Source organism: Pseudopodoces humilis, chromosome 5 (assembly GCF_049639895.1).
Source record: "Pseudopodoces humilis isolate 2021_Gansu_Grassland_sample_001 chromosome 5, ASM4963989v1, whole genome shotgun sequence".
Classification (NCBI taxonomy): domain Eukaryota; kingdom Metazoa; phylum Chordata; class Aves; order Passeriformes; family Paridae; genus Pseudopodoces; species Pseudopodoces humilis.
In genome coordinates this window covers 25464564-25489724 of record NC_142204.1, presented here as the reverse complement: position 1 = coordinate 25489724, position 25161 = coordinate 25464564, and the positions used below count along the sequence as shown (strand labels likewise).

The 25161-nt window shown below is 46.8% G+C and overlaps 1 protein-coding gene across 3 annotated transcripts; it reads left to right on the top strand.

The window, feature by feature from the left end:
- The first annotated feature begins 5017 nt into the window (after window positions 1–5017).
- Window positions 5018–24612, top strand: NFAM1 (NFAT activating protein with ITAM motif 1). Of its 3 annotated transcripts, none has more exons than XM_088055897.1 (6): window positions 5018–5081; window positions 11293–11631; window positions 12711–12820; window positions 15277–15372; window positions 19886–19972; window positions 22594–24612. In XM_088055897.1, exons 2-6 carry the CDS (start codon window positions 11385–11387, stop codon window positions 22651–22653), a joined length of 600 nt encoding a protein of 199 aa, XP_087912023.1. In that variant the 5' UTR covers window positions 5018–5081; window positions 11293–11384; the 3' UTR covers window positions 22654–24612. The 3 variants fall into 3 exon arrangements, with proteins under 3 accessions (XP_087912023.1, XP_087912022.1, XP_005527739.2); XM_088055896.1 differs by lacking the exon at window positions 5018–5081 and adding an exon at window positions 5529–5742; XM_005527682.3 differs by lacking the exon at window positions 5018–5081 and adding an exon at window positions 8847–9243.
- The last annotated feature ends 549 nt before the right edge of the window (window positions 24613–25161 follow it).

Genomic DNA, 25161 nt, shown 5'->3' with positions numbered 1-25161 from the left:
GATATAATACTCCAAAAATTAAGTAGGGGAAAACTAGACAGGGCTAATGGGTCCTCTTAAACTCCTCCACAAGATGTCCCACAGCCTTAGGGATAGGCAGACATTGGAAACGTCATCTGTCCTTATGAGTAAAGCCAGGTGGGATGTATAAGGGATGCAGGAGAAAACCCTTCTTCAGTTCACAGAAGAAAAAACAATCCCTAAAATGTGGTGAGAGGAACAAAAGGATCAGGAAACTTGAGCTTGTCTTATGGTGATTCAGTTTGAAAGGGACATTCCCTCCTTGAACTGCAAACTAGTAACAAATTGCTGTGAATTTCAGACTGAAAACTGTCCAACTCATGTAAAACATAGTTTTTTTATTGTGTTTTTAATATTTTTTATTTTAAAATCTTGTTTTTATGTAAGGTTTTTAAGTATGGGCTGAGTTATTTTCAATTATGTCTCATTTCTCCTGGCCCTGGCAGAGTGAAGTAGCAAGTGCCCATCTTCACACTCACAAGCTCCTGGAAGGGGACAAGGTTTGTGACACTGATGGTCGCTCATTTAATGACATGGTGAATGGGATTTGCAGCCAGAGTTTACCAGCATTTCTGTAACTGAGATGTCATTGCAAGGAATGCTAAATCCAGAAAGACACGAGCACCCTTCATGCTTTCCCTGTGTCTGTCTGCTGGAAATACGCAGCTCATCCATTTGTTTAAAGGGTTCAGGTAGCAGCTATTCTGGTCACAGAGCATAAGGTATTTGTCAGGTCCTTGCTGCTAGACTTTCACTGCATCTTCAGTTGTTTTGGAATCCCTGGAATATCAAGCCTAGAATAACACAGGTGCAAATCCAGGTGTTCTTGGTATCCAGCCTCCATGTTCTAAGTGCTTCAGTACTACAGTTGTACATCCTGCACTACTGAGTTAGGAAGGACTGGTGGTTCCTTTTATCCTTGGTCTTCTGTAAGGAGTTCTCCATGGCATTGGGATGGGAGAATGGGGTGTTGGCAAACATGAGCTGCAGATCCTTTCCTGCTCTTCCAGACTGTGCAGGGAATCAACCAGATACAAAGGCAACTCTAATGTACATGCTGAGATACCTAAAATAAGTCATGCAAACAAATCAGTCGTATGTTATCCAGATGGGACTGTTCAAATCCAATAATAGCAGTAAAGTGCTCCCGAACTCAGCAGAGAGAGAGAGATTATAGAAGGATCAGGTATAATTATAGTGCCTTATTATTACCATTCTCATCATTCTTTCCAACAAAGCTTTTCAATAGGATGAAAAAACTTGCAGGAGATCCTAATGTGTTTGCTGGCATTTTTTCATTCTTCCTTCCAAGGCTCTTCAAGTCAGTCCCTGTAAATGGCATTACTAAATATCATAATGATCTTGGACTGTACTATCTTTCAGATGAAACCATCTTCAGCATCTCTTTATGGCCTTGACTGCAGCAAACCCTTCTCCTGAAGCACCTCACTGTTTCTATCTCTAACAGAGCACCAGCAAAAATACCCCTCTGCTGCTTTGATCCTTGCCTTGATACAAGCCCTTCCAAGCAGGGTTAATTAATACCCTTGAAATGAAATATTAGTGTCTGCAAGTGGCTTGTCTGTGTACTGCTCCATATATTCCATGTGGAATATAGGTGGAATCACTCAGCAAAGATCCTGTACTTTGGAGAAAGTCGTAGAGCTGGAGGTATGTATCTGCAAGGTGTTCTCTCCTGCCCAAGTCCCATCTCCTCTGAACAACATCAGTGCATGTGAGAAAAGCCCAGGGTTATCAGAATCAGACCACAGGTGAAATGGGTGCAGGAAACACACATCCTTGTCTGCAGGTTGGTCCTATGGGCTGGCACCACTCAAGAAAAGGAAAAAAAAATCCCTGGCATTTATTCAGCAGTATCCCTTCCCAGATCACTGCAGATCCCTGGAAATACTGTTGTAAGAGGAGCCTGACAGTGCAAGTGAGCCATCTCACCTTGGAGGCACAGCCACACAGCAGCTCTGAAACCCAGTGTGAACTTCCCAGGGAGGGGATTTTTCACAGGAGGGAAGTCCCAGGCAGCACTTCCACTTCTGCAGCTCACCCAGCTTAGGGCAAGTTGCTATGGGGAGAAGCTGTCAGTGAGCATGTGGATGGTAAAAACTCTACCAACACATCTTGTTCTTAATCTGCAGCACACTCTGCATTGCCATCCTCATGGCCCTGATTTAGTGAATCCCTTGCACCTCTCTCAGCTTGGGGATGTGCCTGTGCCTGTGTCAAGTGTTGCAGTGCAGGACAGCATGTGTCCCAGGCTCCTGCTCACCTGCAAGTCCTGGGCAAACCAGGAGGGGAGGTGATGTGGTTTGAACAGATGCAGCAGGTTTGGAGGGGGATGTGTTAAGTTTGTTTCTTGGGCTGGGGGGAAGGGGTGGTTTGCTGAAGTGGGTCTTTCTCTTCTCGTCGCCCTTGAGCACCTTGGCAGAGCCTTGCTCTGAACTCAATGAAAGTAGGGCACAGTCTAACCACATTTCAAGCTGTGTTTTTGGATTCTGGGTAACTGTGATCTTTATCTGTTCCTAGAAAAGATTCAAACAACTTATAAACCACAGCTGGGCAGAGATAATAAAGGAAGCAGTACTGGGGTGGGGAGGGATCTCCCCAGAATGTACAGAGTTAGGAGAGAGTGGTCTGCAGGGGAAGCCATGGGTCCAGCTGTGGTAGAGAGTCTAGAGAGTCTCAGTATGGCTACTTGGGCTGTAGGGGGACACAGAGTGGCTGCCTTAGGGAAACCTCAGCAGTATTAGTAGCTAGGTATAAAATGTGGGTACATGTACGTGCATGCAGAGATTATATATATATATATATATATAAAGAGCAAGTGGAGATACAGTTAGTCACAGAAGAAGGTGTCTGAGCCCTGCTGTGGTATTTATATAGTCTCAACTCCATGGACTTGCTTCCACTGAGGTTTGTGTCTCCATGCAGGTGGGATATGCTTCTTCTTATGCTCCAGGGTTTTTTGCATTTCTCATCCCTGTGGGACTCACATCTGTCATCATGCAGTTCTCCAGGGAGAGGAAACCTCCTTCCATTGAAGGGGCTGGAGTCAGTTCAGGCCCAGTGTCTATCCTCCAGGCCCTCAGGGAGGTTCACAAAACCCCTCCCAGGTCTCCCCATGGCCTACAGCAGCCTTGGATGCTCCCAGTGCGCTCAGTAGTGGTCTGTAAGGGTTTGAAAAACAAAACCCAATGATGTTTCTCTTGCATTGGGTCAAAGCTACAGATCCTTGTCCTGTAGTACTGTCAGCCAGGAATGTAGACAGCAGGTGGGAAATTCAGGGGTAGGGAGGAAAACAGAATGAAACACATTTCTGTATTGGCAAAAATCCTAGCAGAGATGTGGTTCTTCCAGCACATATTTTTGCCAGGATCCTTTATTTAGTTTTCATAGCCAGAATAGGGCCTGGTGGCAAAATTATGTTTTTCCACCCTAGGAGGGTGTGCTATTACAGCTGTATCAGCCTGCATATTCTCCACAGTCCACAATCAAAGCAAAGTTGAGGAATTAATAGAAAGAAAAAAAACCCCAGTATATTCACTTGCCAATGAGATACTTAGCTACTTAATCCTTTCCCAGATTTCCTCCTGGGAGCTGGCAGAAGCCTGGAGCGCATGAGGAAAGCTGTGCCAATCTAAAGTGGGGTGTGACTGAACTCAAGTGGCCGCTGTGGGGGTCCATGCTGGTTCCCAGGGTCACTGCAGCTGTGCTGCCTGTTCTGCTTCCAATGATCTGAGCTGAAAAGCTCCTACAGGATGAAGAATGGGTCCCCAATTAAAAAAAGGGGAAGACTTTTAAAAGGAAAAAGAAATAAAAAACAAAACCCAGAAAAAGGGAGAGAAAGAGCAGGCAAGGGAATGAGGTGGTTTGGGTGAAAGGGAGTGCAGGGACTTCTTGAACAAGCTTAGGGGACGCTTAGATTGGGAGTCAGCTGTGGGGCAGGCTTGGGTAGCTGGGGGCAGTCACAGACTGTTGCCAGGCTGCAGGGAGCTGGGGTTGGCACAGCTGGCTGGCTTGGAGCAGGGCTGAGGCCCAAGCAGTTTTCCTGCACAGACAAGACCAGAAGGGCCATCTGGCGAAGCCATTGCTGGCAGGAACCAGTCCTGCAGCTCCCTTGCAACTGCTGCCATCTTGTCCAACATGATCCTCCCTGTGTGTGCCCTCCACAGGACCCAGCACCTGCCAGACTTGCCTGCCTCCCCCCTTCACCCCCAGCAGTGGATTGCACAGCCCTTCACACAGGACAGTTTCAGAGCATGATGTGCACACCTCAAGGCATGCAGTTTGGGCTCAGGGGCTCCTGTTTCAGGAGAGCACTGCTGGCAGTGCTCCTGCCCAGCATCCTACCCCTAGCATTTTTGCTGCTCATGTGAGAAAGTTTGGGCTGGCCTGGTCGTGGCATTGAGGGGCTGGTGACACATCCTGTGACCGTGGGAGGGCTGTGTGCCTGTGACTTCTGCACTCATGCTCCTATGGGGGATGTTGAGGGGTGTGTGTGTGTGTGTGTGTGGCTGTTTGTGGCGACACTCCTTTGAGCCTGCCCCTGCTGAGGCCACCACAGCAAGCTGAACATCATTACCAGCACCTTGACTAGTGCAAGCATCACTGGTCAGTGGCATGAAATAGGTACTTGGGCTTTGCTTGTGGTGGGAAGCATCCGCGTGTGGTGCCAAGAGGCGTCTGCAAGCCGAGAATTGTCATTCATAATAAAACTGCTCCTCAGTAGCACTGGCAGGAGTTTACAGAACACCCTCGGCATAGAAGGGACGGCTTGTGAGTGTGGAGACGGTGCCAGGGCTGGAGGCAATTCTGCCGGCAGCTCCCTGTGCTTTGCCCCCCGGCTGGGGGCTGCTGCCCCCCAAAAAAGGCTCAGCAGAAGTGACTCGGCTGCCGCTGCCAGAGGGGGCTGCGAGGGGAGTGTCCGCTGGTGGGGCAGGAGGCGTGTGGAGGATGAACTGGCCTGGACGGACAGTGACCTCTGGCGCAGAGAAGGGCGACAAGGGCCGGACGCAGCGGGGATGGGTGACACCCACGGCAGACAGGTTCATTTTCCTTTTCCACACCCCATCTTCTGCTGCTCTTGCCTGACGGGCGAACCGCGACTGCAGTATCTGCAGCTTGCCGAGTAAAAGTTGTTCCTCGAGCTGTTGATTACGGTTAATTAGCATTAATTTTGCCTTAAGTGGATCCTAGTTGCGCTCGTTTTCTCCAGGGTTGCGACTCCTCCGGTGCCCTGGGCCCGTGCTGGGTGGGTGGGCGGGCGCAGGCAGGAGGGAGGGGGCGGCCGGGGCGGCGGCGCCATCTTGTGGGCGAGGGCGCGGGTCGGCGGGAGCGGCCGCCGCCCCTCCCTGCCCGGCCCGCCGGGGCACGGCCGCACCGGGGCTCGGTGTCAGCGGCTCAGCCTCCCGCAGGGGCGGGGGGGGGGCTGCCCGCGGGGAGATTTAACCCCCTGGATCAGGCGGAGTTAACATGTCCCGCTGTGGCCTGGCCTAGCCTCAGCCTCAGCCCCGGGCCCGGGCAGGTAGATATTCTTCTGGAAGGTGTCACCCTGAGTAGGCAAAGCTCTCAAGCCAGGCAAATTCCCGCTGGCCACAGCTTGCCACACAAGGAGGAACGGGTGGGAGCACCGCGAGGCTGAGGCACGGCCATAAGAGCGTGCCAGACCTGTGGTGGTAACTTAGACCCTGGGAATCTTCCCACAAGGTGGGCAGAGAAAAAGCAGTAGATGATTCCTGAGGGAGACTTTTTTTGCTGGTGAAAAGGAATTAGAGAACTGTCCCCTCCCTTCCCCACGGTGGTGTCAACACCTCTAATTTTCTGTATTCCCATCAAGTCACTGATCATTCTTTTCCCTAGAGCAGTTCAGTGGATAGAAGCATAGTGAGGGCATTGGCAGCTTTTACCTCAGCATCATCCAGCCCTGCTGAAAGGCACTCGACACACAGCAGTGGTAAAAATGCTGGCAGAGGTACGGCCCTGCTCACACTGGCTCTGCTATCACTCCTGCCGCCAGACAGGGAAACTGTACGCCTTGGAGTCTGGGGTTAGAGGAGTCAAAGAGATTGTGAATCCTCAGAGGTGCACATGTTGCCGCTGGCTGGCTTTCCAGTGATGGGGGTTTGAGCTGGTCTCTGACAAGGCAGCAAACCCAGAGCTGCCGTGCTGGGGAATGCTCTGAAAAGCTCTGTGCAATCAGGCTCGTTGAGTTGCTGCAGCTCTTCTGTGCGCCAAGTGGTGTTCCTCTTTTGGATGGTTGTGGTGTTAAACGCTTCAGCAATAAAGAGGCTTTGTTGTGGTCTCTGCAGCATTGCTTTTGCCTTGGCTAGCAGCAGCCTTTTTGTTTGAATTAATGCTTTCCCTGGAGTTGGCTGTGGGGGCATGTGTGGACTCGTGTGTGTGCATGTGTGTGCCTGGACTTGTGGGTGTACATTGGATGCAGCTGTGAACCGGCACTTCTGGTAGGTTCTGCACTTGCCCAAACTTGTTGGTAGTGCATGCCAGAACAACGTGCTTTTCCTCACAGTTGGGAATGCTGGCCACTGTGGTGGGCTTTTTAAAGTGCTTGAGTGAAATTAATAGCCACTTTTCAGCTACAGGCAGAAACTGGCTTGAATCTACCCCAATCCTCTGTTTAATTTCAGGAAGTGTCAGCATTCACTGCATCAAAGGAAGGACCAAGCCATATAGATCCTGGCCAGTCAGTGCTGTGGTGGGATTACAACTGGCCAGGCAGCTCCCCCCTCACCATGCTGCAGGGACTGGCTCACATGCACCGATGTACTGTATAATGCATGAGTGAAGGTCATACAATGACCTATTCCTTTGGAGCTTCTTAATTTATTTCCTTTGACACAGGTATCCTGGTTAGTTCCACCTAAGTTTTAGGGCGATCAGTTCAGTCCTGCTACAGGCTGGTAATAGCAACTCCCCAGCTTTTCCTCATCTTCCTCCCATTTATGTCTCCAGGGTTAAAACTCAGTTCAGAATCCCCAGACCAAATTGAATTAGAATTTAACATTCAAAGATTCAGGCTCCCTTTAGGCTCTAAGGAACAGAATGTCATCCTGTCTCGCAGTTAATAGCTGCTGGGTAGTCGTTTCAAAGCCATTTCTTTTCAGTGAGCTCTACCATAGCAAATCCCAGCAGTGAATGTATTTCTGGCCTGGCTGTGCCTTTAATCCCACAGCTGAGTCGTATGTGTGATCTCTTTTGAAATGCTAGATTTTTTTTTTTTTTTAATTCCAGACAGTGATATTTCTAGGACTTGGCATTTCGAGTGGCAACAGGGTTGTTTATAGGAAGAGAACAGAAAGGACAGAAGGACGATGTTGACCTAGCAGCCCTACAAACCTACCGCACTTAATCCACTTATCACCCTGAATTCCTGAAGCAGATAAATGCTGATAACAGTTAAAACACATCACTGGCAGGAGCAGCATGTTCTGTCCTCTAGAAATACATCAATACTGGAAATTACAAAGCTGTGTGCTACCATGGGGATGAACATGATATGAGAGCCGAGGAAGCCCTCACAATTCAGCAGAGTTTTTCCACAGGAAAGTAGTGAGCCTCTGCTTCCTTCTCCCTCCCTGCCCCAACTACCTTGAGATGCTGTTCAGGCCTGAGAAAGGCTGCAGAATACTGTTGTAACCCCAAAGCCACAGCTGCCTGATCTGTGCCTCCACATCTGAAATACCAAGTGGGCCCCAAGTGTCTTGTTACCGCTTTTGATTGTCCTTGCTGCTCAGCATTAAGACCTGTGAGGAGTGATTTCCAGCTGAGACCAGCCCTGTGCAGCTCACATCAGCATGTCTTGGGGAGAGGAGTTGGTTTTGGTTAATCTGAGCTAAACCTTCCCTGGAGGAGTGCAGCTGCTGCACCAGCCTTGCAAAGCCACACAAAGCCACTTTCTCCTATCCCCATCTGTCAGGGCTCTCAGCAAGGTACTGGGGCCATCTCTGGGCATCATGCAGCTGCTATGCCTCCCCCTGTGTCAAGACCCCTTCCTCCTGGGGACCTGTCCCAGGCTGAACAGGAGGAAAAATGCTGTAAACCAAAGGTTGTTTGGAGGAAACCTTGTTCCTACAAAGTCTGGAGGGATAAAACAACTGATAGTGCTTTTGAATACACCAAGCTTACAGGCTGATCTGCTGCCTTAGGTCTTTCCCCACACGGCCATCTCCCACCAGTCTCTGCAGCACAGCGCCCCATGTGAGTGGGCACCCTTGAAGCTGCAGCAAAGTGCTTTCTTGTGGACAATGGAATTGTCTCACAAGACATGTGAAAGGAGGAAGCTGCCTAAAGAGAAGTGAAGACCTCTCAGCCACAGGAGTTTTTATGAGTCAGATGCTGCTCAGTTGTTGCATTGCAGATGTCTTAGCTAAAAACAAGTGTTCATTGAAAATCAAAGACTCTTTGTGAGTATAGGTGGCAGGAGCCTCCCACAAAATGTGGTTTTTCTTCTTCAAAGGGTTCTCCTTAGATTTGCCTACAATAGGTTACTTAAAGCTTGCCTGCATTGCGAAGCTGATTCAGAGCCAGCACGGTGTGGATCTGAAATAGTCCAGCTGTTCAGAACGAATTTGCTGTCTGGTTGTTGTCACTCTGTGAATGTGAGCGCCTTCCTCAGAAAGGACCTAGTGAGAAGTTGGCTGTGGAGGGCCATTTTGTGGAGTCAGGGGTACAGAAGAACCATTGCTCTGTACTGACTACTCATGTGTGTACTGGTTTTCTGTGTTGGAGGCAAAACAGGTGATCCATCACTTGAGTTTTCATGTCAGTGTGGAAGGTGACAAAGTTTGTTTTAAATGCATGAGATATTTTACAGTCATCAGGGAGCAAAGATCTGCGTGTTAAACTGCTTGAGGTCTAGCGTTTGGACGCTCGCTGGTAGGTCTAACACCATCGCTGTAGTACAGAGAATGTACAAACCCTGGTGTGGGGAGGAGTCTGACCGAAAAGCAGAAGAGCTTGCATCTGCCAGGAACTGCTTGCCAAATGCAGTGTGTGTACATCCCGCCTGTCCCTTCGCAAACAGGAGGGGATCAGCCAGCTGCCCTGGCGTGAAAATACCTGACAAACCCCCATCTCCTTTGCCTTTTGGATCTTTGTGTCTGGTTGTGTTCTTACAGATTTTGACCCCCCCCGTCATGATCCCTAATCTAAAAATCATCTTCCTGTTTGTTTGGTTGCTTCAATGTGGAGGTAAACAAATATTTTGTTTTTAATTCCTTTTGTTTACTCTCATGTTTTTCATACTAGAGCATTTCCAGCTGCTATCTTTTGCTAATTTTCAGAGATCCCCTCTAGGAATTTGCACGCTGCTGCTATTTCTGTCTTTTAAGCATTTCAAAGCTGAGAGAGTGAATCCTTAAGAAAGGGGGAACATGGGAGAAGGGTTAGAGAACCTAAATAAAATGGCTTGGCTTTTTCCTTGGTATGTTCTTTTCAACCTCGTGTCTTCTGGGATAACACAAAATGGATTTCTCCTCTCTTTTGTTACAGTAGTGCTTAGCTGTGTCTTACATAGAAACTATATTCATGTGTCTTCTGCTGTGTAGAGATGAGGAGAAGGATGATGAATGATTTTGAAAAATATGGCCCAGAATAAACCACTTGGGTTATCACTCCCACAGTGTCTGCAGGATTTTGTTACCACATTTCCAATAATATTGTAACTAGCGTACACAGGACTGAGCATGTCCCTGAGGACTGTACTGTATCTCAGTTGCTTTTACAGCCAAGAACCTTTCTTTGGTGTTGTAACCTAAGCTCATCCTTACTGTCAGGCTGTTGTCCCTGGATATGTGATCTGTAGAGAATTTTCCTTAACATATGGTACTTCCTAACAGTCCTTTTCTGGGCAGTAACTGTGCCCTCTCTCCATTATTGTCCCCCACCACAAATCCTCAGTGCTCAGCATTCAGCAGTGCTAAGTCTGAGTTGCCTTTTCCAATGCCAGCTCCCACTGTGCCGATGTGATGCTGCTGCTGTGATGCAGCGTTAGCCCGTAGTGACAGAGAAGCAAGCCTGACTGTGCTCTGGGACAGCTTTAATACCTTGTTATGAGCCTGTTCATAGATGCAGAACTCCAGGAAATCCCATCTAAAGCATAAATGGAAAAGCCTGTCCATCCCCTACTTTCTCTCTTTACCCTTTTCCCCTCTTCTCTTTTCATATGTCTTTAGAAAGAATCCTTAATTTTGTGAGAAGACTTGTAAGTTTCCAGTTCCCTTTCTCAAAGAGCCTCCTCTTAAGTTGCATTATATGTGGTGTCATATCAGCTGACAAACAAACAGATCCAGAGACTGCCTGATATTGAACCCAGATTTGCCTGGGAACCAAAGGAGTCCTGTACCCCAGTCTCCTGTGGGTCACTCTTAGGTTTTTTTTCCTTTTTCTTAAACTAAACAGGGAAAACTGTGGTGTGGTTTTTTGTCCATCTTATTTGTCCTCTCTTTTAACTTCTGGCATCATTGTCTACTGAGTTACAGTGATAGATCACTTTAAACTGCCTTATATGTATTGGGACGAAGCGCATGAAGGGCATGCTCTCATCTCTGCCTAAGATACTGTCATGTATAAATAGTTAAGATCTGCAGTCATATGTAGGTAGTTCCTATGGCTAACACTGAGGCTTGTGCTTTGCTCCTGTTTTAGAGCAGCAAAGGTTTGGAGTGATTAAGCTGTGGCTTATTTCTGGTGGCCCTGGTGCTGGCCCCTTTACGGAATATGCAACTTCCTTCCTCACTTGCATTTCAGAAATATACGGTCCCACTGATAACACCTGCCTTCACTACCACAGAGCCATCACACAGCCACACATAGATTCCCAAGCGAGGTTTATAGCTTGGGAGTTTCAGGAGATGTCCAACTAGAATTTATCTTAGAAAATTGCTTTCTATTCACCTACTGTAAATGTGTTCATACACTACTGCAAAATCAGTTCACTTCCTGCTTCATTTCCTGTCTTTCTGCGTGCTGTCGTTGTATGGAGGAGCTCACAAGAGAAAAGGGGAAGCCTGTGAATGCAGCAGGCTATCATGGATCAGACAGCAATTACCCAAGAGATGTGGCAGATCACACAGAGCACGTGCTCTGAATCACTCTGCTTCTGACAAGGGCCAACACTGCATGCTACAGGCATGCTTCCTGGGGTATGGTTATTTTCAGAGTGATCCTGTCTTTGGGGCAGACATCCTCTCCTCACTGAAAGTGAGGTTAGGTGACTGCTAACAATTATTACCCTTACAGGGGGAAATGTCGATGTACAGCAGAAACCTCCAATCCAGGTTGCCCTGCTCAAAGAAGGAACATCCATCCCCTGCAAAGTCATCTTCCCTTACATGCCGAAATACACCAAATTTTCAATCTGCTATTACTGGATTAATTCACTGGATCAGAAGACATCTATCTATACTAGGTTGGAAAACGTAGCCATTCCTTCTGGAGAAGAGAATAAGACTGCTGCCTTATCTTATGACTACAGAATCATGCCACTTGAAAACACCTCTTCTACTGGCACGTACTACTGCAAGGTCAAATGGAATGATATCCAAAAAATGGGAAAGGGAGTGTTTGTCCTTGTTAGAGGTAAGTGACCAACCATAAAGGAAGGGCAGGAGGTTAAAAATCAGTTGGATCTGGCTATGAAAACCTGATCTTTGCTCTTCTTTTTGTCTATCCACATATGCTATGAAGTCAGGTATGAATAATGCTTAATGCCCAATACTAACTGCCATCAGGGTTGAATGCACTTGGCACAGGTGACCTCTGCTGCTGTTCCCAATGCAGAGATGGGGACATGAAGAGGCAGTAATTTATATCTGCCCTGCCTCAGCTTCCTGGGAGTCAAAATCTGTCCAGGGAGCCTGGGAACTAGGTCAGATGGTGCTTTTAGGTGTCAGTGTTCAGGAGACAGTGTGGTTTATCCTTCAGCAGTGTGACAGAGGCAGCTGATAAGGTCAGTCATCAGGGTGCCTGCTGTAATCACCTGTACAGGTTCAGCATGCTCAGTTTTAGGGACTCATGAACAGGTTATGGCCTCACTGACATGCCTCTCTCTTTTCCGTTTGGTACAAGGAATTGGTTGGTCTGTTAATGAGCACTCTGGAAAGCAGTGGAAAGCTTGATGCAACATAAGAGGAATGTTAAAGAAATGTGAGAAAGATGTACATGCTGCTGACTGGTTGGATATGTATTACTGATAATCAATATTATCAGTATCCAATATCAATGGGTATGAAGAACTTGTTAATGTATATGCAAAGAGCTGTGATGAAGTAGCTTTGCTATACTGGTCAGAGGATGCCTACAGTGCTCATCCTCCCAGTTCATGTGGCCTGTGTGCATTCCACCATCTGTCTTTCTGCTTCTATCACAAAAGACCTTTGCCACAAAAGCCTCTATCTACCAAATTTCTTGTCTTTCATAATTATGTCACCTCCCTCTGTGAAGTGAAGCAGCTTATACCCTGCATCTTCTGTGTGATTTCTGCAGCTGCACCCTTGCTCTCTGTTCAGTCAGAGTATGTTTTGAAGGGTGTGTGCATTTCTGCCACCATATTCTGCACTCCTGTATTTTAGTTTTCTCAAGGGTCTTTCCAGGGTTAAAGATACAGCAGGGTTATAACTTCCACTCACACTGTGAACCTTTTGCATTCTTTCTTACAGATACAGGATACATAAATACCTCTTATGGGTGGGAAATCCTCATTACCCTTACTGTTCTTCTTGCTGTATTGGGCATCACTGCAACAGCTCTGCTTCTGTGGAAAAGAAAGGCAAGTAATAACCAAATAAAAAGCAATGCCTGACCCATACTAGGAATTAATTCCATTTGTTTCTAGCTTCAATGAATTGGAAGTCCCCATGCTGAAATTTTCCATGCTGGGTGTCTGATCCAGTTTATTTTCTTAAGTTCATTTTTTTCTGAGAAGAAAAGATTACAGGAAAGACAAAATGAGTAAGTGATTTGCCCATTAAAGAAATTCTGGCAATCATTTTGACTACAGCATGCTCTGCTTTAGAGCAAGGATTTGACAAAGGGCAAGAAGTCACACTAGCAGTGTGCTGGTCCTGAGAATATCCAAGAAGATGTAGGCTTGTGGTAGGATTTTTGAAAATTGCAGTTTGTGCATACTCAGTCATGGCTTTTGTCGATTTACCAGTTCAGTTGTCTAAAACCCCTGTGAAGGGGCCAGTTAGACAAGTAATGTCCTGTACACCTGAGTAAATCTGTTGCAATCCTGATGGCAGGACTTTCCCTATTTCTAATTTTCTTTCAAGATGGAGGTAACTGTTTCAAGGAGACTGCAGCTGCATTCCTGAGCTTGGGCACCATAGAAGAAAAACTCTGCACTGTAATGGGGATGGGGACCAAAGTCTTGGGCATCTGTTTGGCAGAGGAAGCATTAGGAGACAGAGTGAGAGGGGAAGGTCAGGACAAGGATCCCCATAGGAAGCCTGTGTGAAAATTACAAATAACTGGGGGGAAAAAAATAAATGATAGAGAGACAAGGATCAGACTGTGCAATCTCCAGGGACACCTTGCATCAGCAGTGATTCTATGAGGCTGGAAGAATGAGCCTCAGGGTGGAAACTGGGACTGGAATCTGGAGTAAGGAAGCTCTAGTAGGGTCTTAAGACTGGATTGACAGAGCCCCTTGGGTGAGCAAACTAGTGTCCCAGATTGGGACCAGCTGGATAAGGAAAAGGAATCTGGGATGCTGAGAGCCAAGGGGATACCAGGAGTGGGGGAGAAAGGATTTGGAGAGTGGGAGAAGAAAAGCCAAAAGCAGAGCTGGAAGATCTGGATGAGATAGACCCTGTGGAAAAACCTCTGGATTCATGATATTGCAATCCCTGTTGTTTGGGGAAAACCTATTGCTTCTATTACTGCTGCCTCAGGTGTTCCAACAGCATAATTTGCATTCTGCCAGAGATCTCAAGGCTGGCTTAAAAATACCCTTACCTCTTTCAGAATGGAATTTGGCATTGTTGTTTTCTAAGCAGAGTACACCCCATAACTCCTTGAAGCTGCTCTCTGCTACCACAACAGCAGACTCTCTGCATGCTTTTTTATGTGGAGGCTGTGCTGCTTGTACAGTCCTTCAACTCCAAGGAGCATCAGGCTTCAGCACACACAGTCAGAGATCATGAGGTTGAAAACAGAATGTCAGCAGTTGGCAGCCCAGCTAATCTTGTGAGACTTACCTTGCAGGCAGTCTGACGTGGGGGAAGGAGTGTAAGAAGTAAAGGGAGTCGGCTGGAGACAGGCCCCCATCTCTGTGTGCCTAGACACTGTCTCTGTGGGGATGAGGAGGGGAGGCACTGTCACAACTCACCAATTTGGCATCTCTGGGTTTTGAGGTGGGCCAGCCAGCAAATCTCAGACTTATGGCCTCTCCTTGGGGTCTGAAGAGATTGTGCAGTCATTACATTTGCCCTCCTGCAGAACACAACCCATATTTCTCACCACAGCTTGCTCAGACCTGCTGGTTTAAAAATGTTTATCTTTAAGAGAAGCTATTTAGCATCCTCCTTAGTTACTAATGGACTGGAAAGCAGTTTGTCGTTTTCATGTGATGTGAATATAATCATCCCACTTCTTTCTGAATTAGAACAGAGATACTTAGCAAAGCCTTCTGCCTTTTCTGCCTCTTCTCTTGCTGAGCAGGGCTAACCCTTTCTCTGTGTGTCAATGGAATGTGTTCAAGGAGAGCTCATCTGATGCAAGAAACATTTTAGATGAAGGGTCTTCTTCCTTCAACTCCATGCTGGACTTGTGCATTATATGTCACCATTAATGATTGCCTGGTGCTCTTCTGTAGACTCTGTGTATTAGGAAAAGCTTCCCTGCCAAATCCTGATAAAATTGCATTTTGCCTCTCTGAAATTCCTCTCTGCACTATGACCAGTGCCCTGCTTTACTCCCTGCTCTATAGCATTGTTTTGTGCTGCTCAGTACTTACACCCTTCAGCCAGCAAGGTTTCAGTGGTGAAAGTGCTTTATATGTACACACAGAGCCCAGTTCTCCTTTCCACTGCTCCAGTGTAAGTCACTGGATTCTACACTTAACCATGCAGTGATGAAAGTAACCAGCACATGTTGTGCAGACTCTTTCTTGTGGAAGCATTCAGGAGGTGTGCAAACAGCTGGTTTTGATATGACACTGGTGTTCATTTTAGCTTTGAGGACATTCTCCAAATGTGTCATTTGGTGTCTTGTCCTGAGCAGGTGTTGTGCCCTAGAAGGAGCCAGCCAAATATCCTGAAGGTGGAAACACAGCTCCCTTCAGCCAGCCCACCACCACCACCACCTCCTGTCTATGACGTGAGTACCAGAATCACCCTTCATCTCTTCTGTCCACATCATGGTACAACCCTTCCTTTCCCTACCATGGTACAGACAATGCCAGTATCATGATGTGAACATAAGCAATACCTTCATACCAGCCAAGGTCTTAGTGACCTTGCCCTGCTTAGCTTCTCTCAGGACTGGGTATGTCTCCATCTCATCCCGGTCCCAGTCATGGCCTCCCCGGTGCCCAAGCCTTGACCCATGCCCTGCTGAGCAGCACACCTTTGCCTCTGCCAGCAGCACAGAGCAGCAAGTGTGGGGCTAAGGAGGGTTCCTGGTGGAAGAGGTAGAAGGGTCTCCAAAAGTTGGGAAGGAAGAGGGACTCTCAGCCCCACTTTGTACTGCAGTGTCACAAGGACATCCCTTCCCAGCTGGAGAATGACGGCTCAGGAAAGGGGCAAAGACATGATCCCCTGAACAACCCCCAGCTATTTTGAGTTTCTGCTATGGCACCTTCACTGGTGCCAGAGTCACAGACTGCAGCAGTCCTGAGCAGGCACACTAGCTAGCAGGGGGAAATGGGCAAGGAGAAAGTAAAAGGAGTTTCTTTTTTAAGCATTTCCTTTTCCATTGTATAGGATCTCCTTTTCCATTTCCCAAACTTAGGAATGTTAACTGCTCCCACCCCTTGAGCCCAATAGCCACAGTGTCATAGGTAGTAGGATTGAAGTGGCTCCCCTGAAATGTCAGGCCTAGACCTCAGATACCTCAAGTAACTATGGCTCCTAATCCCATTTACAACCTGTCCAGCTCCATTTTAAATGGATTCCTTTTTCTCCTTTTACTCCCATGGGATGGCTGCTCCACTAAGAAGGGAAGGGTTTGTTTTTGTTTTTTTCTTGTGATCTGTGGGACCAACAAGGAGGAATAAAATGAAAGTGACTAGAGAAGGATGTTGCCTGAATATTAGGAAACCTTTCTTTCTGTGAGGTCTATAAGGGCTGGAAAAGTCTCTGAGGAAACCCTGTGAGCTCTGCTGCATTAATCATTTAAACTAAACAAAGCAAAGCTCTGGAGAATGTACTACAGAGAGGAGCAAAGCTGTGCCAGGGAGGCAGGAGACCTGATCGGGGGCAGATACCTACAAGAGGATGGGTCTTCTCATTCTCACTCTGTGGGTGGGTGTGGGGCAGCATTTTGTGGCCCTTTAATTTTTGGAGTAGCAGTTTAAAAGAGAGCATTATGCATTATATGTATATGATATGTTTATTCTGGGAAAAAGGCAATGCTTTGGGTAAAGGAGGTTGCAGGTTATAAACATTTTTATTTGTATCAAGTAATTTCTTTTTAATTCAGGCTTATAAAAATCCAAACGGGTAGTTTCCTGCTGAAGTGGATGATTTCTGCAAGGAGACAAAAAAAAATCAAATCCATTTCTCGCTCAGTCGGCCTCGTCATGCATCCTTAGCTCCATCTTAATTACATGTTTCATCATGTTATTCTGTTCAGGCTCCACTAAGGCTAATATAGCAAGCCAGCAGAGCCCGCCTTAGGCATAGGCAATCCCAGGAGCTGGCTGGGCCCCTGTGCTTGCACGAGCCCTATGGACCTGGCCCAAGCAGCCTTTCTGCGCCGCCTGTTAACCACACACCAGCTGTGCAGGGCTCCTGGCCAGCCTGGTGTGCAGGGCAGGTGGCTTGGCCCTCTTTGGCAGGGCTGCAAGCAGCCTGGGACCATCTCCTGCATGCTGGGGGTACGAGTCTGCCCACGGGAGTTTCTTCTGTTGTGGAGCAACTGCTGCAGTGGGGGCTCAAAGCAGCAACTCCTGCTCCAGACACAGGCTGAGAGCAGCGCTGTGATGTGGAGAGCAGTGAGCACAGCCCTGCAAAGCACAATAGGCAGGGGAGGAGAGAGGGTGAGAGCCCTGGGATGGAAACTTGCATTGGATGGGCTCTCAGGAGAGATAAAGGGAATAGAAAGTTGACAAACCTGATTTCCTTTGAATGGTAACTATGGTGCCCCACAGCTAAATTTTGTTGGGGCTCTGCATGGTGTAAACTCAGCCCTGCAAACTGTGTTTGAAACTAGGTGAGTTGTGAAATTCTATTAGTGGGTGTTGAACTCAGTGCTTAATTCATGGAGAGGGAAAAAAATCTGTGATCAGCATTGGGGTAATCTAAGGCCAGGAAAAAAAGGAAAGACAAGTGAGAAGTAACTCCCAGTGATGAGGTAAAGAAGGAGGTCAGAGTTCAGGGACAGGACAAGAGGCCAGCACATGCCAGCTATGCTATCTGTGTGGGAAGCAAGATGTTGGAGTCTGGAAGAAAGTGAGGCCAGGAAAGCACAGTGTCCTTGCAGGTCTGAAGCTGGGAGCAGAAGCAAGAGGAGGCAGCACTGGATATCAAAGTAACAGATGCTGTTACTGGCTGGTAACATTAAATGCTCTGTTTTATCCTATGTGGTGTCAAGGCTCATCCCTGGTGTGGGAAGGGTCCTAACACACCTTCTGCAAAACTGTCCTGCTGAACATTCCTGGGAGCAAATACCTTCCCCAGTGGCTCTTCCAGGTGCCATTATTTACTTTGTTGTCCCTAAGGGCGTTTGTATGCAGTGAAAAGCATACAACATAGCAAAAAGCCTGGTAATAAGGGGGCAGCTGGGAATCCACTTTGTTCTCTCTGTACTGCCTTCCTTGACCTTTCTGTCCTCCTGCAGCCATAGAGTAGCTCTACCTCACTGCCCTGCCTGGAACCAAACCTGTATACCCTCTGACTTCCAGCTTAGCTGCTTAGTTAATGAGCAGCTTGGAAATAACAATCTGAGGGACTTGCTTCATCTGCTTTACACTTCAAACAAGGTTTTTTTGAGCAGCAAACAGAACTCCTGCTGTGCAGGTGCAGTCAGGTTCCAGAGCACGGGAGCCTTTCCCTGTGTGAGGAAGACAGGAGGCTGCTCAGGGATAGGAAGGCATCTGTCAGCAGGGAGGAGAGTGGCCTGTGTGCCTCCACTGTGACAGTAGCAGGTGATCAGTGACTAAGTAAAAGTAATTAACTTGCAAATGGTGGTTGGAGACACCAGCTCTCCAACTGACTGGAAAAGAACCAGCATTGTTAACAGCCTCCGTGGGAAGAAGGCATGTGGAGGGAAGGGAATCTTTTCTGGAGGATAAACACCTTACTCACAAGTGGCTTCAGACTGGAGTGGGAAAGAGGCTGCCAAGGGGACATGGAGCCAGGCTTCTGGAAGCTCAACACACAAGTTGGGGTCTCACAAAGAGAATTGAAAATAAGTGTGGAGAAATAGAATTTGTGTGCACATGTGAGTGGTGGGGATGTTTGAGTAGACAAAACCAGGTTTTGGGAGCAGGAAGCAGACATGTGAAATAATTTGGCTGTTTCCAGAGTAGCAGTGGGAATGTGAGAGCCATGTGGTGCCCCATTCACTGTGGCAAATTCATATCTAAGTGCCTGTTTATTCCAAGGCCCACTCCCCAGTGCTGCTTCTCTATCCTCTGGTCCTGTTCAAAGCACTGTCCTGCTGGCCATGATCCTTAGAGGTGCTGGGTGTTTGCAACTTCACATGAAATTATGAAGGTTCAATGATTGGCAGCCCCCAATGAAGCCTCCATGTTTTGCTCATCCTTCTCACTGCATTACAGGGCGCCTTGCTCTCTCCACTAATACCATCTGCCCCTCTTGCAGCCAGAGCTCCTCCCATCTTCCTGTTGCCAGAGAAACAGCCACCTTGGCAACCTGCTGTCATTCTTGAAACACACATGGAAAAGTCCTCATGATTGTTATGTTTGATCCTTCAGGCAGATCTGGAATATCACTCAAACTGACATGCATCTCCTGTGACACGATTACCTGGGGGACAACGGGTGCATATGCATGCAGGGCGTGTGTGTGTTTCTCTGTGTAGCTGTGTGGGACCATGGTAATGTTTGAGGGCCTGGGAGCATATGAATTTTTTTATTATTCTTTGCTCACTCAAAGAAGAAAGGAGAGTTCTGGCTTGGGAAAAAAACAAACCAAACAAACAATAAACAGAAATAGTGTTCATTTTCAACAGCCTCTGTGCTTCAGGACCCCCAGCGTCTCCCTTTTTCTCACCTTTGTGTCCCCAGAATAATCATGAACGAGAGCTTGTGGTTGTCAGGCACCCAAACAGTCTTGGGTGATGCAGAGTAAGAGCCTCTTACCTGTGCTCCCCCCTGGTGCACCACTTTGTATTCTGGGACAATTTTGGAGCAAAGGGAGGCAGGGGTATTGGCATTCTTCTCCACTGCCTTACACAGGGTAGGTAACATCAAAGCCTGTCTCTGTAAGCCTGAAAAAAAGAAGATGATGCATCTGCACTGTGGGGATTTCAGGGGAAAAGGATTTTCTGTTTGCCAAGTTAAGGTCAGGAACTTCAAAATTTTGAAGATGGCAGGGGTTCCTAAAAAATGTCAGGCATGAGATGGGGAACAACCCAGTGGGTAATTAGTTATCTTAAACCTAAGTATTTTATTTGACCCCTACTTTCTTCTCTCTTCTTTGTGCAGAGCCTGGATGTGCAGCAAGTTGATGTCTATTCTAGCCTCGAGAACAAGACAAACAACCCATCACACAGAAAGAATCCTCCAGGGAAGGTAAGGGCCAGGGCCGTGTTCTTGGAAAGTTCCCATATGCCCTGGGCATCTGTGGAAAGAAACCCCACACAATCTCATGATCTAGCAGGCAGTAAATGTGTCTCCAGTCCCACCAAAGGGGGAAAACGGGATGTGGCATGCACTCACCAGCTGGACTGCACATGTAGCCTGTCTTCTCTCTTCAGCAGAACCCTGGCTCCTGCAGCTCTGCCAGTTCTGGCACTCACGGTTGTGTGCAGATGCTTTGCTGTATGATGTATGCTGAAAGGCACTGAGGGGTTTGGCATCACCCCTCCTTCTGAACAAGATAGGCATTCATGAAGAGTTGGGCAGGTGCTGGTCCTGTTATTGCCCTTTCCAGATTATTTAGGCAGCTGAGACATCCTCTGGGCTAAAGAAATCTCTGCACCAGCAGCAGACCCTGAACAGAACTTTCCCCTCACCAGCATTAAGCACCTGAGAATCATTTCATGGTAGCAGAAGCTAAGATGGTTTGAGCAGAGTCTGGGCTTATGCAATGTCTGCTATCAGCTCTGGAGCCCAGCAAAAGGCAGTGTGGGTATGTTTTGGACTTGGATCTTCTTGTTGGGCTGAGAATTATGAGTGAGAGACAAGGAACTAAATACACTCATAGTGAAAATAGAGGCAACTAGGAATATGCAGGTATAAATTAATTGTGGAGGACACATGAAGCAGATCAGAGGCCCACACAGCCTTCTACCCTGCCTTTGGCAGGCACCAGCTGTTTCATATGGACAAAACTTGCATCAGGCACCCCAGGGAACATTTCCTTCCTGTCCTCAGAACCCAGTTTTTCTTTTCTTCTCTAGACCTCTTATCTGCTTAAAAAATATATCCTCTTCCAGTGCTAGAAAATGTTCCTTGAAAACATCTGCTGCTTTCTCCCATTAATGCTCTGTTGCGGAGAGTTTCCCTGGTTGCACCAGCCCTTTCTTTCATAAGGGACAGTATTTTCCAATGTCTGAGACATTTTCACAACTCCCACCTTCTAGGAAAAGGTGGCCTAAAATCAAGCAGCCCCCTTTGTGTCAGAGCTACTTGTCATGTGGTCTGGGCCCATGGCCTCTGGTCTCCTGCAGTTACTGCTGTGACACCACCACGGAGTTGTTAGTAAAAGCAGTGGCAGGTTCCTGGTTATTGAGGGGAAGGATGGGTTGTTCTATATAGGCTTGTCTTATATGATGTCACCCCAGGACACACTGGAAAAGACAGCATCCCTGCATTTGTGTTTTACTGCATTTTGAATTACTTGGACAAGGTCCCTCTTTCTGATTCTGTTTATTCTCTGTATACCTTTACCAGCTGTCCCCTTTGAAACGATTCTGTCTGGATGGTAAGATGAAGTATGTGTGGGGTTTTTCTCTACCAGGGAGCTGTCTGGGCTGTGCTGAGTTGCTTGTGTGTGGCCCACACCATTCAACTGCTGTTTGGATGGTCAAAGAGTCTGTAAAACAGGGCAGCAACAAAGCAACAGCAGAGGAGCATCTGTGTGTAAGTGGGTCTGGTGCTGGCAGTCTCAACCAGGGTAGGGTAAAGGTCAAAGCAGAGTTGGGAGAAAGAAAGGAGAAGAAAGCAGAGAGGGGATGAACTCTCACACTGAGAGCAGACAGCTCCAAGTGTCCTCAGTTCTTGTGCTGGTCTGGAGGAAGGAAAGTGTGAGTGGCAGGGTCCCATGAGCTCAGCACTGGAGAGTTTGCACTATTCGCTATGGTTGCAAGCACGTTGATCAGCTTCTCTCAGTCATCCTGGGCTGTGACCACTTGAGACACTTGTCCTCCAGCTGTCTTTTCCGGAGTATAAGAGAATGTTCTCCCTAAGAGTGAGACTTGTGGTTCAGTGGGTTTAGCCTGTGAGTGGGAGCTGAGATTGCTGAACAGTGGCTGACTGCTTCAGAGGGTCCCGCTCAACCCTTGCTGTGGGGTGCTGCACAATTGAGGGAGAGCTGTAAAGGGAAGCAGGCTAGAAAGCCTCTGAAAAGAGCATTTGCAAGCTGTCACTATGGACCGTCGGCCAGTTTGGATAGCAAGGGGTTAATCCTGCACACTTTGGAGGTGCCTCCACTCAGCACTTTTGTAGTGTTTCCCTTTGCTGGTGGCAGCAGAGAAAATGCTAGTGTAGGTAGGGCTTAGTTCAGCCGGTGGCATTTTAGCTACTTGCTGTGTAACCTTGCTTACAGCAGGCCTGTGCCACACAGCACTTAAAATATCAGTCTGTCAGCGCCTTGTCTACACAAGGAACGGTCGTGAGGAATAGACTCAACTGTTGAAGAAACAGGATTGAGGAGGTCAGGGAATTCCTCCTTCACAGAATCCAAAGTGATTTATTTTTTTACCAAGTCCAATTTTCCCTCCCCTCCCTGTCTGACAGTTTTTTTGGGGAAGAGTGACTAGTAAAGGAGGCATCTTTATCCCTTGGGCTGGATTAGTCACGTTCGTCTCTGGTGGAGCAGCATTTCTCACTGTAGTGGCTTCTGCTTCAGCAGATCACTTACAGCCATTTCTAACAGAACAAACGTCAGTGTCTGCTTATAAAGAATTAATTCATCATCTTTTGAATAATTTTCCTCCATTTCTTTTTTCTCCTTTTCCATCATTCTGCAGACACCTAAGAAGCAAGAAACTCTAGAAGAATCCTCTGATACATTGTATGAGAATATCTAACAGGGAAGATACCTGACCCGATGTGGACCAGACATCTTTCTGTATGGCAGAGCTACTCTCTTACATCCCAGATGAGATGCAGGTACATGCAGAGATCCACAGTGACTTCAGAGCACAACCACGAGGGAACTGTGAACCCCTGGCCCCTTCTAAACTGCCCTTCATTAACAACAGAATGTGTCTGTAAAAATCCCTCGAGGCTCAGTCTGCATTGATGCAGCAAAGCTATTTTGCAGCAAAACTGTTTGATGCAAAAGAAAAGCTGCTTTTGTCAAGCACTTATCTTGGGAATGGGCAATCTGTGAAGGTTTCTCTCACCTACCCCGTCTGAAATCCTCTGCAAGTGGTAGGACAATCCAGAGACTTCCCTGCTTGCTGGCTTGATGTTCCGATCCTGATCTGCAGCGTCAGTCTGATCCTGTGCTTGTGGCTTTGCCGAAATGGCCATCAGGACTTCATGCATAGTTTAACCAGATCCAAGCATCCACCTGCCCATTTTCCCTTTCTCAGGAACCCCACAGCAAACACGATTTCTCGTAATCTGCTAATCCCATCAAGTAGTCACAGATGCCTGCTGCGACCTTACTGAGGCGACTCAAATCAGTGCCTCCAAGAAAATGCTTCCCCTTCAGCAATATCAGCAGTACACAGTGAGGACTGGATGCACTGACGGAGATAAAGGCGGAGAAAATGAACACAGAGAAAATACCCCTTCCTAACAACACGTGTCAGTGACAGTGCCCATTCTGCAAGAGAGAGGAACAAGGAGGTGGGAATGTGAGGAAACTCCTTTGCTGGAGCTGCATAAGCCATGCGGGTCTGGGGCCAGGTTCCAGCCTGCAGAAATCCAAGGGGAGCTCCCCAGTTTCCTTTTCATCTTGGCAATGGGCATTGTTATCACTGGGGATTTTGAGCCTCTGTGGGAGCAGGCATGGTACCTTTGCCCACCAAGACCAATAGGTTTGCCTTTGTTTCAGCTGGCTGCTGTAAAGAGTGTAAAGCTCCTTTACTCCCCCATTATGTGTTATTGGCCAGGGACAGCAGTTCTGAAACTTAGAATGAATGGAGGAAGGAGGACTTAGAAGTGAATTTGCTATCCAAATTCTTTCTCCCCTGTCATCTGGAACTTGCCTACCATTTGTGCTGATGCATATTCTGGTTCTGATAGGGAAGAAGTTACATTAAATATCCGTATAACATGATCAAACCAGCAGATCAAAAAGCTGTGGCTGTTTTATCTCATATTAAAAACAACAATGAAATAACAACCAAACAAAACCAACCCAAAATAAGAATATGCAGCATAACTTGAGAGGAATTGTAGAAACCTCTTTAAAGAAGAAGATCAAATTAAAATTGAGCTCCAGGGTCATAGGACCCTCTCTAGCTGAAGATAATGTTGCTATGTATCAGAGATAGAGGCTATGGAAAATGTCTCCGGGGCCTCCAACCTTCCTATACTATGTTTAAAGAGATAATCCGCTTATTGCTTTGCTCTTTTTATTAGAAAAGATTTCAAACATGCAATTTGGACTTTCTTTAACCACAGAAAAATGCTTTTTCTCTTCCCAGTGCTGAGGAATTCATTTCAGAAAAGGCAATGAATGAACAGCATGGCTTATTAGACCCATTTATAATTTGTTAAGTGATCACAACAATTATAAATATTTTTGAAGTAAAAAGTTTTATATTTTACTAATATGACCAGGAAATATTTGCGTTCACAGAAGAATTTTCAGAGGATTGTACAGGTATAACAATTCCTTTCCTTAACAAATTTGAAGAAATGATGAGATGAATTATAAATATGTTGCAGTATGGCAATAAAATATTCAACAGATGCCAGTGGATTTGATGAAAAGTAAAAACTTTCAAAATAACTATGGTTAGGTTTTGTGTTTTGTTTTTTAAATTTTATAAATGCTAAAAATACTGGATGCTACTGGAAATTTCCTGGCAAGGATATCTCTTTGCAATGAGTTGATTTGTCTTGTGTTTCTGTTGTCTTTTTAAGTAGCATGTTTCTTACATTTATGCCTGAACAATTCTATATATTAAAAAGCTGAAGCTGTTTAAAATATAACATGAAAGAAAGAAGAGTATTTGGAACAGAAAATGCTATTCTAGAACAGTCAGTGCTAAAGTACTGGAAGAATCACACCAGGTTCTGATCAATTAAGTGAAAAAGTAAAAATATTGTAAGAAACACTAGCAAATGTGGGGATTTGGGCTGTGTGCCAAACTGTCAAAATCAGGATGGGGGTCACTGTGTTGATTTCAATGGCTTTTGAGTTGGCCCTGTGAGGAAGGCTAAAAGGCTGCTGCATGAGAAAAAGGAAGTTTAAAACTATGAAGCCACAATCTAAAATCACTTCTTTAGCATCATGCACCATGGGCAGCCGTGGCAGCAACAGCGTGTGTGTGAGAGAGAAAAGCATAAAGCAGAAGGCTGTGAGAGCAGGGATGTTTTTAAATGGTATGGAGTTTTCCAGGGTGCTATGAGGAAAT

What these genes read in the sequence shown, in the direction of transcription:
- NFAM1 (XM_005527682.3), top strand. Translation starts at nt 8,847, where the DNA reads ATGCATGAGATATTTTACAGTCATCAGGGAGCAAAGATCTGCGTGTTA. An exon ending in AGTGTTTGTCCTTGTTAGAG is followed by an intron (nt 11,632 to 12,710) that starts GTAAGTGACCAA and finishes TCTTTCTTACAG; the next exon opens with ATACAGGATACATAAATACC. An exon ending in GAAAGAATCCTCCAGGGAAG is followed by an intron (nt 19,973 to 22,593) that starts GTAAGGGCCAGG and finishes ATCATTCTGCAG; the next exon opens with ACACCTAAGAAGCAAGAAAC.